Raw genomic sequence first — 16,221 nt, forward strand, 5'->3', positions numbered from 1 at the left:
TTACAATTAGCAAAGTTACAGAATCAGCCTAGGTGCCTGTGAACAGATGAATGAATAAATAATATGTACACCACAGTGAATCTTAACACTGTGTACATCCGCAAGACTGGGATCCTAATTAGAATAAGATATACTCCATGTTTGTATAATTATATCAAAATAGACTCTACTGTCATGTATGACTAAAAAGAATAAATAAAAAAAGATTTTACAAAGGGAAAAAAAGAAGAAAATGTGATATCTATACAATGGAATATTATTCAGGCATAAAGAAGAAAGAAACCATGTTATTTGTAGGAAATGAATGGAAATAGAGATCATAATATTAAGTGAAATAAGACAGACTCACAAAGACAAGTATCTCATGTTTTACCTCATATGTGAAATGTAAGGTGTCATGGTTTGGATATAAGGTACTTCCAGAAAGCTCATGATTAGATTATGAGAACTATAACCTAATCAGTGCATTAATCCATTTGATGGATTAATAATCTGAAAGACCTACTCTTAATAACTGTAACTGGATAGGATGTGGCTAGAGAAAGAAGGTCACTGGGGGTGTGCCTTTGGGGTTTATATTTTGTCCCTGGTCTGTGAAGATCTCTGTGTGTTTCTGGTTGCCATGTCCTGAGCTACTTTCCTCTGCCATGACCTTTGGCCATGATGTTCTGCTTTACCTTGGGTCCAGAGTTACGGAGTTGGCCAATCATGGACTGAAACTCTCAAACTGTGAGCCAAAATAAACTTTCCCTTCTTTAAAGTTATTCTTGTGTGGTCAAAGCAGTGAAAAAGCTAACTAAAACAGCATGTATGAATATGTAAAAATGAAGCCCATTATTCTATAATTGAAATGCACTATTTTTTTTCAAAAATTGGTAGAAAAAGAAGTGACTACATCAATAACAAAAACTATAATAGAGGAGGGACTCCCAGGAAAGAGTCAGATGTCTGAAATCCATTCGCCAGATACAGTTAAAAGTCAACATAATCTATGCATGACATATCTTAAGGCAAACATATGTGAGCTATATCCAATAATTTATTTATAAGTTGGAATACTTAAAAATTCTTTTTATTAAAGATTATGCTTAAACACCATATGATAATAAATAAATTATTTTTTGCTAGTGTCAAAATTGACTCCATTTCTGCCAGACAACAACCAGAGAGTCTTCCTATCCCAACTCAATATGATAAATTTGTATTGCCTAATTCGTAAAGGGTTTCCTATTAAATATCTGTTCCTTTAATCATTTTATTCATCTGAATGAAATGTAGAAATGGAGGAAGAGAAGGGTAGGGTAATGAATCTTTTCACATGGCTACTAGGAATGAAGATGTTTTCAGCCGCCTTGGAAAGGCATCATCTGGCATTTGGGAAAGGAGAATAATAAATTCATTGTGGCCAATAAGACAGTGGTTTCTACACAATGATTACTCTTAATTAACTTTATTGCAGAATTCATATCTATCTGCATTCTGAAAAAGCTTCAAATTCTACTTATCACCATCTGTAACTAACAAGTCATGGAAATCACAAATTTTCTTTGAACATTCTGTCTTTTTTTAAGGTTGTCTATATTACTGCAATAACTAATCATCTTTGTAATTTTATAAAAAATATTATTAGAAAGTTATGAAAACAACCCCAATATAAATGTGCTCACTTGCTCTAAGTCATTTAAAAATATTGGAGAAAGCCAAAAAGTAAACCATCATTTTCAGTTACATATTCAAAGATCCATTACAAATGTTTGCTATTTAATCTATAATCTACACAGGTTGCTTTTTAAAGAATTCCATAAACCTTACTAAAACAAAAAAGCATTCAAACAAAAGAAAATACCCTTCATTCTTTGAAGTATACCTTAAAAATATTATAAATTTAGTCACAATAATGTATTTTATGCAATATTATAAATACCTATAGAGAAGATAAATCATTATATTACTATTTTATATGTGTTCAATGAAATAAAAATCTAAATATTTAAGAAAAAAAAATACCAAAAGCAGAAGCATTTCACGGAGAATACATGAATGCATATCTACTACAGTACTCACAGCACAAAGTCAGAAAAAGACAGCAGCAAACCAGGGAGACAATTCTACGACACTCACATCAGTATCAGAAGACCCTCACACTTTTTCAGAGCAGCATTAGTAACAAAAATTCAAGCTGAAGTTGTGATAATTACAATATTTCAATTTATTGTGGCAAGAAAAAAGCATCAAGTTAATGCATTAAATTCTTGGTCATAGTTTATTTATTTATTACAGAGACTGCTTCTTTTAGAATTTTTGCACCAGTAAACTAGAGAACAAAGAAGATCTTAACCAAATTGGCATAGGAATTAAGTTTAAGTACTGAAATAGTTCTACTTTAAAATTTAATATAATTTCTTGGAGATGTGACCAAAGGAGTTCTTAAATTCCAACCATGCTCACAATCCAAACTCAGTTGCTAAAAATACTCCACATACCTATTATATGATGAAAATAAGTTGCTAAAGTTAATAACAAGAAAAACTTTGACCTCCTTGCAAATATGCAATCAGAAAGGTCTTTTAGATATAGTCATTTTCATCAAATCTGTCCTAGGCAAACATCTGCCCTATGTAAATATGTGTGCATATTTATACACACATTTATATTTACACAGCTTAAAATCAATTACTATAAACCACAACATTTATTTGCTCTAAATTTTTCATGGCTTGTTTAACATTCCTACACAAGGTGTGTGCAGGAAACAGAAACTACAATTAGAATGAGTGTTAAGAATCAGGTTTTGTTATCAAGGTTTAGAAGAGCACACTCTTCTGTCCAAAAGTTTAACTGCAAATTGGTTAGAAGTGAGGTACAATAAGGGGCTAACTATTAGTAGTCTTTACCCATGTACATTATGCTTCTTTTTCATAGACATATTCCCCAATTAGTCAAAGGTAATGGAAAAAATCTAATCAAGTAAAGGATTAATTGCAATAGAATGGTAACTGGTATAACATTCATTCTAGAAAATCATTTTTCATATCACAACACATATTTATAAAGTTAAAAAATATTTTTTATTCGTGGAAAAGCATACAGTTTATACAGGAGAGAATTAAGGTAGAGGATTCTTGACACCAGGCCAGAGCCAATACTGCATTTTAGGAACATTTTGAGAATTTTGAGTTTTAGGTTTTCACAACAGTTGGGTTACTGAATGACTGTTAGATCAATGTATGGAACAATCTCACATGTTGAAGAATTGCTCTATATTCCAAGTGACTTTTTTTTTCATTTGACGGTGCTTATTATTAGTATTTCCAGAGAAGCAAGTCAAAATTATTTCACAAGGCATTGCTTATCTTCTCATATTACCAAATTTAAGAATTTGATAAACTCTAATTTTAATTTAAACATAATTTTTATTTTATTTTGGATAATTTAAGATACATAGAAGTTGCAAAAATAGTATTGACAGTTCCTAGATACCCCTCACCCATATTCTATTATTAACATCTCGTATTCCTTTGGTATATTAGTCACAACTAAGAAGCCAATATCAGTATATTGCTATTAAATTAAACTCCACACTTTCCTAGAATTTCATTACTTTTTTTCCTAGTGTTCTTTTTCGTTTCCATGATACTATCAAGGATACCCTAAGAACAATTAATCACCATGTATCCTAGGCCTCCTCTAATCTGTTTTTCACATTTTCCTTACTTTACATGATCTTAATATTTTTGAGGAGAATTGATTGGTCAGATATTCTTAAAATGTCCTTAAATTTGGTTTTGGTTAATGTTTTACTCATGGTTATAATGGGGTTATGGATTTGGGGGAAAAGACCAACAGAGTGCCATCCTCATTGCATCATATCAAGGGTACATTATACTAAATTTTTAATGTGAGTAGATATATTATCTATGAATTTTATTTCAGGAGACATTACATAATGACTGTAATATAAAATGGGTATTGGGTCCAAAAAGATTAATGTATGGAAAAAAGAATAAAGAAGACTGCGATGTGTGTACCTATTTGGATTCTGTTTTTAAAAACTATATGAGAACTTATGACATTCATGAAACTAGAAATCTGAACAACTAAATATTGATGATATTAAGGAATTAATTTTCGTGTTATTAAATGGTGCTATACTTCTCTAGCTACTATTGTGTTGTATTTACTTTCTGTGTGTGTGTTGGTTTTCAGTATAAATATAAAAATTAGCTGGCAAAGCAGACTCATTTGAAAAATAACTTCAAACATAAGAAACTAATGCCTTTAAACATTAAATCAGAAATAACTTAAAATTAATGGAGATGGAAATTTATGGTATTTCCACATTTAAAAGTCTATCTATTGCCAGACTGCTTTATAGCATAGCATATCAACAATTATTTCAAGGAACATGATGAAATTCTCAAAAATATCAGCAAATAAAATTAATTTCCATTCATAGGGATTTCAGAAGATAATGAGCACTTTAGAAGAAAAAAGTGTTTAAATAATCAAATGGACAAGGCTAATGCAACTTCAAAATATTGGTAATTACCATAGTTCATAGTTGTTATTTTTTTAAAAGTGTCTATTGTCCTGGGTACTGTAAAATCTTTTATAAAAAGTGATAGACTTCAAACCATTTTCTGTACAATAATACTTTAAATTGTTTCCAGTTCTTTAAAATTTCTAGTCAAAAGCAAGCTCACCTCAATTCTACTAAAAGAAAACAAAGAGAAATAGAAAACATCGTCTTTGTATTGTCACTATGAACAAATCCTACTTTAGCTTCCTGTATATGTACTTGACTATACTCTTAGATACATATATAAAACTATATTCAACACTTTTAAACATAATGTAAACCAACTGAAATTTTCATTATCATTTTACAAATACTCAACTGATTAAACATCTCTAACTCATACTTGATCGCTCCATATTTTGTATTTATTTCAAAAGTTTTTGATTAATTATGAGTCAATTTTCATTAGCACTTCAGGTTGCTTTTGTGTATTACTAAGCTATCATATCACAATCTGGTGTATGATAATGATTTTCAAACAAAGCAATTTTAGGAGACCAATTACATTTTGTTGATACACAAGGATTTTCTGAGATATAGGAATGCACAGAAAAATGTCTGTAAAATACACTGATGGAATGCAATGCTAACCAATGCTCAGTTATCTGAACAGAATAAGTCATATCTAATAAAACATGAAGCACTTATGAACATCTTTTATCAGGCACCATGTACTTTTGTTAGTAATCCTTTGAGAACAAAATATCTCCTCAGCACTGAGTTTACAGAAGTAATGAACTGAACTAGAGTTTCTTTACGTAGGTCCAGTCTCATCAGAGGGTAACATCAAATTCCTCAGGTTCACTATAAAATAAAAAAGCTGTCGCCAAGACTACACTTGTGTGTGGTATCTTTGTCATTAGCTAGAACCTTATTCTGAGTAGAAATACCTCACCATACACACACATTCTGTTATATGCCAAATGGACCCAACAACCACAGTTCATTTACCTTACCAGGCTAGAGAAATTAGGCCTGATGGAGAAGACATCTACCTGTTTTTAAAGTATTCCCAGAATTCCTTTTATGTCACATCTACCTCTGTAAAAAAGGTATGGTGGAAATATTATGTATTTTTGAACCAGTTAGAAATCAATCAAATGGCATAATAAAAACAAACACCTATTCAATAAATATTTGGATATATAGGATAATTCATTCAATATTTCTAAGCAAAAATCTCTCTAAGCAGAAGTCTCTTCATATGAAAAGTATAGATAATTCCAATCTTTCAGGGCTGGGATAAGCATTTAAAGATAATGTAGGGAAAGCACCTATGACAGTATGTGGTATGTGGTAAGCACTTAAAAATCCTCTTATTATTTCTGCCTCTAAAGACTGCCAAAATAAATCAACTTATTCCTTAATTTAAAAAAAGCTGATATTTATAATGCACTTAAATACCAGGCATTGTTTTAAGAAAACCACCACAGAAAACTGTGGCAAAGTACAGAAAAACTATTTAAATTGGTGATTCTATAGGTAATACTGCCACACCCATTTTGTAAAAATGAGAAAATCCAGGATCTACACCAGACCTCTATTGATTTGTTTCAGGAATTACTTGAGAAAACATATTGCAAAAGTCTGTTTTAAAAATAGCAGATATATCTGAAACAAAATTTAAAAGTTCAAGCAAACAACAACAACAAAAAGAGAATACTGGGTAACATATGAAAGGGCAAATAACTTAACGCATATTTTATCTAAAAACTGTCCAATCTACCCAACAAAACTAAGAACATTATGTCAAATATATATAAATATAAATCTATGTATATTTATATATAACAGCCATGTGTGCTCTACTTGATATTAGTTATGTAACAATGCTTTTATCATATATTGTTAGTGCATGTTTTGATTTATTTAATAAATATTGATTTTAGAAACAATTTTATGTTGTGTCAAAATACTCAACAGAAGAACATAGAAAACCAAATTATTTTATGTTAAACAAACTTTAATGAACTTATGCAAATACTGACAAACCCTTTCTTTGCTGAAATTACAAGTATAATAAAATGAAAACTTCTATTAGAATTAGAATTTAAATTGAAATCGAACAAGAAATTAAATAATCTTTAAAGTTTTTAAAGTTCTATCATCTTAAATAGTTGTTTGTGAGTCAAATTAGGATATAATTTGCAATTCATATTTATCACTAGCTAGGACACTAAAGCCTGAAGGTGTTTTTGTAAGAGTCTACAAAAGCAGCATACCTATGCCAAGGTCTTAAACTTTTCACTTATTCTGCTTTATACTTTAACAATTATAAATTGAGAGAGGTCAAGCTGTATTAGAAAAATCTCTATACTATGTCTACCAGTGATATCTAGTACCATGTAATGCACAAAAATTCCACATGGCCCAACTGTATTCAGCAAGTTATGCTTTACAAATAACTCTCTACATATGTTCTTAACAAGTACTCTTCAAAAAGTTAAGTCAAAATCAATTTATACATAATTTTAAAAATTAAAGTTATTTTTAAGTCAGGGAGTAATGGAAAATTACACACAAAAATATTGATTTAAGGTGTAATTTAAATACCTTAATTTTAATCCTATTAATAAAAATGCAAATTCTGCACTGAATACAATAAAGAAGATAATGGTTTTCATTAAGCTAAGAGGTTATTTTTCCACTTTATGTCTTTAATTAACAATTTAGGGATAGTTTATTTTCACAACACAAACATAAACTTTTATATGAAGACAAACAATGCATTGTACCAATCTCATTCTACCATGTGCTCTAAAATATACAGATTTTTTAAATACCAAAATGAATAATTAGAAAATTTGAATGAAAGAAAACAAACAAATGCTTAGAATAAGGGTTATATTTCCATTTTAATCTAGTAAATATTTGCTGCTGCCCTATTGACATAAATAATATTTCCACCATATTTATAATATTTGGGGCATAAATTAAAAAGTGCCATTAGTTCATTGAAATTATTAATATTTCATTACATAATGAATCTAAAGCATGATTATGAACTTTGAATTGGTTAAAGCAACAAAACTCTACTTCGCACTGTATTCTGGCACACAATGTCCAAGTTGGCACTAAAGTATCCATTAGAGCACTACAAGGGACATTATGTGTATTGTCTTTTAGGAAAACAGATTTGCTGACAGACCAGTAATCTGTGAATAAATTAATTCATTCCTTCACTCGACAAATATTTTCTAAGTGCCTATTTTATACCAGATACTTCTTTACATTGATAAAAAAACAAACAAACAAACAAACAAACAAACAAAAAAAAACAAATAGGGCCCCTGCCCTCATCCTGTGCAGGAAATAACCACACGAATTAATCTGAAAGTAAAACCGGCAAATGGGACACAGAAGATACATATGGTACTAGAAGAGCATATAACTGAGGATTTGATGTGATTTGGAAAACAGAGAAGGCTTTCCTGATGTATAGGAGGAAAAGCTTGAGATTTGAAGGATGAGTAGGGATTAACTAGATGAAGAAAATAGGGAAGAAGGAATACATGAAGTGCAAAGACCCAGTGGTGGACAAACAGAAAGACTGAAGGGCAGCCAGTATAGTTGGTGTTGGACATCTGGCTTACTTCATATGCAATAACCAAACCTTCAATGGTCTCACAGCCATGTAAGGACTTTGATCTTTATTATAAGAACAATCAGAAGCCATCAAACTGTTTTAAGTTGATGAAGGTGAGAACTGAGAGGATAGGATCAGTTAAGAGTCATTCTTAAGGAAAGGTCGTATTTTGATGAGAGAAACGGGGGAAATGGAGCACATTAATTTTTATCAGTTCTAAACTTAGCTACCATTTCTCAAACTTTTCCACATATGTACCCATAACTGATGAACGGAATGTACTCATAACCCGGGAAGTATGGAGAACACAGTTTTAAACAGCCTGCTGAAAGTCTAAAATTCTTGTTAATGCTTCTGGTCTCATCTTTAAAATCATACTGATTTTGCTCTCTCCATCATGAATATAATATCCATTTTAGACTTAATGTGAAAATAATATTTTAAAATGCTTAGCAAAAATCAACCCTTTACTTCTGATAATTTGGCTTTCACAACCACGGAAATATACCATTTTGAGAAGCATGGACCTATGCTATTCATGAAAACTGTGAATTCACCCACTAAATGTTATTCAACATGATGTCACATTGAAGAGCACTTTGGTTTTTGGTAAGATACTAAACCATGACAAAAATCATAAAAAGTAAAAAGTTTTGGACTCCGTTTTTTTCAACTTATCTTCTGTCCCTTCCCCCTTTTAAATTAGTACAGATGCTCCATCCTTCTACTACATTTATAGACAGTAACACTTCATGTTTCACAGTTGTCTTATGTGTATGGTACTGTAAAGAAGTCTTATCAAAAACTAAAAGTCATTAAGAGTAAATTAAGTTTTAAAGTTACTCTGCTATAAATGAAAGTGGTAATTTATAATTGCTTTAAGAACAGTATTAATATTTCCATTCTTCATATAAGAATATGGATCAGTAAAATTCTAAATATTCAAATACATAACCTTAATGATGTAATTAATCTTCAAAATAACTCATTTTAACAATATTCCTGAGAAACGGATTTGAACCAGCTGCACCAATTCAATACACATTCTTTGTGGGCTTATTTTTGGCAGCCAAAGTTTTATAATGTGGTATTTATTTAAACTCAGGACATGATGAGAGTTTTATTGTCTCTGTGAAATGCAGATTTGTTCTTGTACTTTTTTTGCCACCTACTCGCATTCCTCCCTCACTTTCCACCTTGTGCCCATCGCTCCCCTTCAACCACATAAACCTAGATAAATTCCTCTGGCTAATCACCCCATATCAACTCCAGAGTCTTTTGCTGTACCTCTACATTTAGGATATATCCCTCTTAGACAATGCCTTAATTATATAAATAGCTTATAAAGAGTTGCTAAAGTGACATCTTCCATGTGTGCTCCTTTCATGGTTCATAACATTATCTTCTCTTTCCACTGGTGCTGTAAACATAATGGAAACATTTTTTAAAAATTTACTCCCTGTACTAGTTGGTGCCTGTCTCTGCCTTGGCATAGATTTGTAAATGTCATTGCCATTCCTCACAAAGGTTAGTTTCTCCAAAGCAGAGAACAATTTATTTAAAACAATCAATTAAAACATCTTTCATGCAGACATACTAAGTAAATAATATCTGAGGACTAAAATACAAATACATATTATTTCTCTAATCAGGAGTAAATCATGTGTTAACCTAAGGCACAAATGTTAACAACTTAAGTAAGAATGTTTCTTGTGAGCTGTATATATCAAAATGGCAAATGTCTTGTTTGCATAAAATGACAAGAATTCCTGTTCCAAGAAAGTGTCACATCCAAAGTAGATGACTGTTGGTGTCTGCCTAGTCAAACTGCAACTGAAAAACTTCTAATTTTTCAAAAGGAAGTGATATAAACTATTTGATATATTGTTCAACATATATTCTTAAAGTCTTCCATTTCTATTTCCTGCCAGAAATTTATTTCTGATCTTTCCCTCAGGGCATAAAAATTTTGACATTTTCCCTTATCAAATTAAGATAAATTTCAACCTAGACTCTGGTTTCTGTGAGGGGGCAAAATAATTATTAAAGAGTTTTGTACCTGTCAAAACTTCTTTGCCTTATCAGATACATTCTCCTTTACAGCATTTAACTTTTATACTTAATGGACCTTATTTCTTGACTACATTTTCCACAATTATACAGTTGTGTGCAAAATATTACACTTGTTTTTATACCTAAAATAATGTATTTCATTTTCTATCAAGGTGGCTGAGTCACTGGGATAGAAATTAGAAGTCAGGGGACGTCTCTTTAAGAAAATGGTTTATAGTAAATACGAAAGAATAGCTTAGTGATTGTGGAATGTGCTGAGAAAAGGCTGTCTTAAAATTTAAATTATTTAAGGGATTATAATAATATAAGATTGATTGGAGCTAAGTCACAGGGACCATAAGAGAAGACCAGCAAAGCAGGGACTATTGGTTTACTCCAGAAATCATAATAATTTTATTTGACCCAGAACAAGAATAAAGACCACTAGAAAATGCTGTGCAGGAAGTTGATCCTAGAAAATATATACCTTAATTATGTGAATAACTTGAATGCTTTTCAAAGTTGGAAAAGCTGTGAGAAGAAAACTTGAATTATTGGGAGTGAGATGCAGAAGGAAAATTAATAATAAAATTAATAACAGGAGTCCTGAAGTGTTCTGAGATTTTTGTTATATTTCAATGAGCAAAAAAGCGGAGGACTGGGGACTCAAACAAATGCAAATGATGAAGTATTTCTAGGCTCTGCAAGTGGACAAGTAGGAGTTGAGAAATAACTTATTTCAGAGTAATAAAATGAGCAAAAAAGTAGAAAGTTATTGGTCTACTTTAATGTCTATGGATTTTTAGATAATTTGTTCAATTTTAATTACTTTGAAAAGAATTTATGTTTTAAATTTTTACCACAACTACAAGAGGACTGAATGCAACTTCCAATTGAAGGTTGGTTTCAAATGTTAAATGGCATTTGATTCTTTCCAAAAATACTTTTATGAAATTAATTTTAGGGCTTATAAGATCTCTCTAAATAGCCAAAAGTACTTGCAGAATAATCTGGGATATAACTACTTATTTTACTGACTCATAAGGAAGTTTGTGTATTTACTGGAAACAACATTGATAATGTGTCATATTGAGTTTTTATTGTCAATAGAAAATTTGGTGAGTATTGTATTTTATTAATAGTGAAGTTGGGGTGAATAAAAATGCAAGTCTTTCCTCACATCTTTAGTAATAAATTAACATAAATTTTATATTTACTTCTCCCTCAAATGCATTTAAAAATAGATCAAAATTAATTGCAATGTATAAATGGTCTTTCATAATCTCAAATCAATGTTATCAAAGTTTAATAACCTTCTCAGCCCATTTTCACCTTCATCTTCTTTCATGAGTGTTTCCATACCACTTCTATTAGTTATCTAGAACCATATATATAATGTTTATATACATACATATGGTTATACCTCTCGTTTAATGATTGCTTTCTGTTTAGAGAAGAGAAAAATATCCTAGAAAGAACATAAACCATGCACCTTACTAAACAGTCATAATTATTTATGATTGTGACAAGCTAAAAGCATATGCTAGATGATTTAAATATCAAGGATGATGAAATTGTCCCATCAGGAGCATGCTCTGAAGAACTCCCACAATGTTGCAGTTGTGCAATCATCTTGTTCCTTTTTCAGTACTGCCTTTATAACACTGTACATTATACAACATTAGGTGAGTTTAAACTATCTCAAAGCTGGGAGCTAAATTAGCAGTTAACTTTTAAATATTACTGCATCTGAGAAAAGGGTGAAAAGTATTTTTTAATGTCTTTTGTTAAAGTTTACATGGGGAAAAAGTAGAGAGGGAAAAATTAATTAAGGTAGTAGTGTAAGTTACAACTTGAAGAAATGTTCATTTCATCCAATTATTTCTTAAAATCTTATTTTTGAAAACCTCTCAAATCAAATGTACATTAATATTATGAAACTTTTAGCAGCAAGAAGTTTGGGATGTGAAAATAGGTAATTACATCAGTCAATCTCTTCCAGTCCTTTGCTGTACAAAGATACACAAATTCTATCCTGGCTACCTAACTGATCTTGACAAATAGCTCTAAAATGCCTCACCAACAGGCACAAAAACAAGTCATTCAACTTAAAAATAATGGGCACTGAAAAATCACAGCTAAAGATGTTAACCTAATTTCAAAGAAACTACATTTTAGGCTGGAGAATTTTTAAAAGACGTGTACTGATAAACTAATAACGTGTGTCAGATTATGTGCATCATATGCTGTACTTGTTTCAGTGGACCTAAACTGTAGAGATAAGGAAAACTGCAAGAATGTAACTCAGTGGGAGGTGAAGAAGATGGAGTATACTGCACTCACTGCAAGCATCATGGGAATTTGTGAGAGGTAGTATATGAAGCTAATAGAGCCAAGATAGCTTGTCTTTGAATATTTCAGCAACAGACTCAAAGTAAAGTAGCCTTTCAGACAAAATTTTCTAAAAAGGATATTAATTGAGCATTCTTCCTTCCTACATATACTCTGGCTCTTTCTTCCATGACTGAGAAATAGAGAAGACAGATGTTTGCATCTGAGAAAGAGGGGAGGGAAGGGAATTGGTGGGAATCTAGAAAGGTGGAATTTCAATAGCAAATATGGAAAGAGAACAAGCAGCAGAAAAGATGGGCCAGCCACTGCAGGACTCTTAGTCATCTTTATAACCCCCATGGCACCTTAGCACAATGCACCGCACACAGGGGGGCAGTAGATAAATAATGAATTAGGTTTAATTCAATTCAGTCACATTTATACTGTGCTTTGCAATTACAAACCCCTTTTCACATATTAGAAAAGTCAATGAGGAATAAGGGGGCAAGAATGGGATAAAAGTAAAATTGATAAAGAAAAATGTACAAGAATAACCAAAGACAGACAGAAAAAGGAAGGGGATAAATTGAGTTTCTCCTTGTCACTTTCAATCCTTTCCAAACATCACAGCTTTTGTGCTAAAGTACCTGGAGTTTAGAAAGTCTGACTGCTAAGCAAGCCCAAAGAAAAGGGGCTCTCTCACCTTCGGAAAGGGCATTTTCAAAGATAAGCCTCAGGTTCCTTACTGATCTAGAGTTCATGCTCAGGTATAACCTCCAGCAAAGCTCTGACATTCCAAGTGTCTTCCACGCTTGGCCAAGGAATTCCTTTATTCCATTCATCCTGCTCAGCATTCCCAAAATATTAGGGAAGAGAAGGGCCTGGGAATGGACTAGGGAGGTTTTCTACAACCCCCCAAAATCAGACAACAGAGGGAGGTAGTGAGGCAAGAAAGGCCAGGGACTAGAGAAAAAGCCCACGTTTGCGACTATACGAGGATGAATGTCTGTAACTGTGGTTATTGAAACTGCCAGGGGCAAAAGGCGGTGATGGGAGCTTCAATATGGAAGAAAGGAGAGGTGTACTTGAATGGTACCACCTTACAACTGGCGTTGAGCCCCTAACAAAAAGCCACCAGGACCAAAGCCTCAAGCGGCCTGAATCCAGGGAAGCAAAGGGCACGCGGGGATGCGCAGGAGGCAGCCTACACATATCCAGAGCAGATGCTGTCCCAAGGGAAGCATGTTTTCTCCATTCCGAAGTAGCACGTCTCCCGAGCATTCTCTGCCCAACATGGGGGAGGGGGCTCCCCAGCCTCCAAATGGGGGCAACCATGTCCTGACCCCATTATGCGGACTTAAAAGTTGCCAGGAGAGTTGGCGCTGAAGAAGACACCTGGCAGGGGCGGCCACCGAGGGGAGTGTTAGGTTTCCCAGGAACAAAGGGGTCCGCAAAGAGGAGACTATGGGAGCAGGTCCTTGACGGGGGTGGGGGATCTTCCTGAGATGGGAGACCAGGGTCGCCACGTCCTCCCGGCCATCGGGGGACGCCCAGGGGAGCAAGGAGTGGGCAAGATTCGCCTCGCCAGGATTCCACCGCCCGGGCTTCCTGCCTCCAACCAGGTGGCGCCCGCCACCCTCTCTCTCCGCGCCCCTCTGGCTGGAAACAAAAGGAGCCCGGGGACCCTGAGCCCCTGTCAGCCTCTGAGGACCCCCGCCGCCGCCTAGTGTGCCAGGATAAGCTGGTGGTATCTGCCGTGGCGGGCGCCCCTCCCTTTCTCCCTCTTGCCGGGACCCCGCGCCCTCCCCACAGCGGGCATTACCTTTCATCCAGTCCACTACTTGACTCGGAGACCATTTGCTCACTGGTTCCATTATCAGAGCCATGGGTACGGGGTGGGTTCCGCGTGGGGCGCGAAGCTCAGACACAAAACGAAGTCAGCAACCTGAGCCGCCCTCAGGTGAGGACCGCTGCAGCCTCCCAGGGTGGTACGAAGAAAGCGGCTTTTGTGTATCGGGTCTCAAAGCTGTAATTTCTCTTAGTCGGCAACGGGGAGGAGACGCGCCGGGGTGGCGGCTCCGCGCCGGGTCTGCTCAGTCCCAGCTGAGGCGGCGGCCGCAGCTGCTGCTTCCGCCGCTCCACTTGGGTCTCCGTCCCGGCGGGGCTTCAGTTCATGATTTGCGCTGCCGAGAGTCGCGGGGCTGAGGGAAGGAACCGCTGCCGCACGCCTGCAGCCAACTTGTCCGTTCGCCTCGCGCGCGGGAGTGAAGCCCCTGGCACGACGAGCTGCTGGCGGAAATGACGAGGGGCCTCCTGCCACCCAAAATATCTCTCCGCAGCCCTCGGGTGCGGGGCGCGCGCGCCACGAGCCCCCCGCCCGCTCACAGCCGCGCGGTCCCGCCCTCGGGGCCGACGGCAGGCACGCGAGGCGCGTGCGCGTGTCGGCACGAGGCCGGAGCCAGGGTCTGTCTGGCAGGCAGGCAGGCAGGCAGGCAGGCAGGCAGGTGCCGGCAGCTCGCAGCCTCGCGTTCCCGCCCAGGGGGCCGCCCGGGGACAGGCGCGCGATGAGCGCGTGCGCGGCGGCGGCAGCAGCGGCGCGAGCCCGAGTCCAAGCCCTAGGTCAGTCAATCAGGTGCGGGCGTGAGGAGCGCGGCTCCGAGCGGCCTCTGAGGGGACGCGGCGGCAGTGGCAGCGAGCCCACCAGTTGAACGGTGACAGCTGAGGAGGTACCTGCGACCCGGTCACCGAGGGGCGGGGGACTCCACTGAACGTGGGGGTTACAACGGGAGCCCGGGCTTTCCTTGCTCTCGCCCTCCCCACTGCTGAGTGGGTTCCTGAGGTAATTCCCGAGAACCGCACACGCCTGCGGAGATGGAGGCGTGAACTGCCATGGACAGGAATCTCGGGCTCCGCCAGCCAGAAACGCAGAGATGACGAGGCAGGAGGGCCAGTGTTGAATCTGCCCTGGGTCATAAGACGGGTCTGGGAAGTGGGCGTTGAGGCTGCCACCTGCAAGTTGCTTGTCCTGGTGATCCTGAGACAGATTCCCCCATGTACCTTTTCAAAGGACTCTGTTTCGGATTTTCAGCCAACTCTTCCAACACAGATCTCCCAGCACCTATTTTAGAGTACGTCCTTTGTGTTCAAATGTTCTTATATAAGAACCAAAGGGTAACAATGAGATTTAAAATGAGTGGCAAATTGTAAACAACGTGATTCTTCAAACCTTTTCTTACACAGACTACTCTGCAATCTTAGTAAAATACAGTTTGCCTAATGAGGATTTACTTTGAAAGACAAATAATCCTAGAGAGTTGAGAAGTGAACTCTCTACCACCATTATAGGTGTTTTCTCTGTGTAATTCTTAAGTAGCTCCACCGAGTAAAAGAATAAAACTCCTCAATAATGTCAATAGGTGTTGCCAGGTCCTGCATTAACCATTTTCTCTAGCTCAATTTGATGAGATGTCAGAACTGTCTCTTTCTTCCCCGGGCAAAGTTGATGACCCCTCTTCCAACATGTACACAACGAGCTGAAACAGCAGTAGTTGATATTGATGTTTTCATGTTAATGATCAAAACAAAACTTAAGAAGCCTGCTTTTAGGCTTGTTGTTTACTTTTCTAATAATCCAAACGTTATATGCGAAAAATTGGAGAATAATTTAGAACAT

General features: G+C 36.0%; 1 protein-coding gene across 5 annotated transcripts in view; it reads right to left on the minus strand.

Annotated features, from left to right (window-relative positions):
- Positions 1-15,031, minus strand: part of CNKSR2 (connector enhancer of kinase suppressor of Ras 2) — a 283,644-nt gene extending 268,613 nt beyond the window's left edge. For all 5 annotated transcript variants that reach the window (XM_079122826.1, XM_079122825.1, XM_079122824.1 and 2 more), the window contains exon 1: positions 14,371-15,031. In XM_079122826.1, coding sequence (XP_078978952.1) covers positions 14,371-14,434 — 64 coding nt within the window. In that variant the 5' untranslated portion in view covers positions 14,435-15,031. The remainder of the gene's footprint in view (positions 1-14,370) is intronic.
- Positions 15,032-16,221: the final 1,190 nt, after the last annotated feature.

The sequence above is a fragment of the Sciurus vulgaris genome (genome assembly GCF_902686455.1).
Source record: "Sciurus vulgaris genome assembly, chromosome: X".
Taxonomy (NCBI): domain Eukaryota; kingdom Metazoa; phylum Chordata; class Mammalia; order Rodentia; family Sciuridae; genus Sciurus; species Sciurus vulgaris.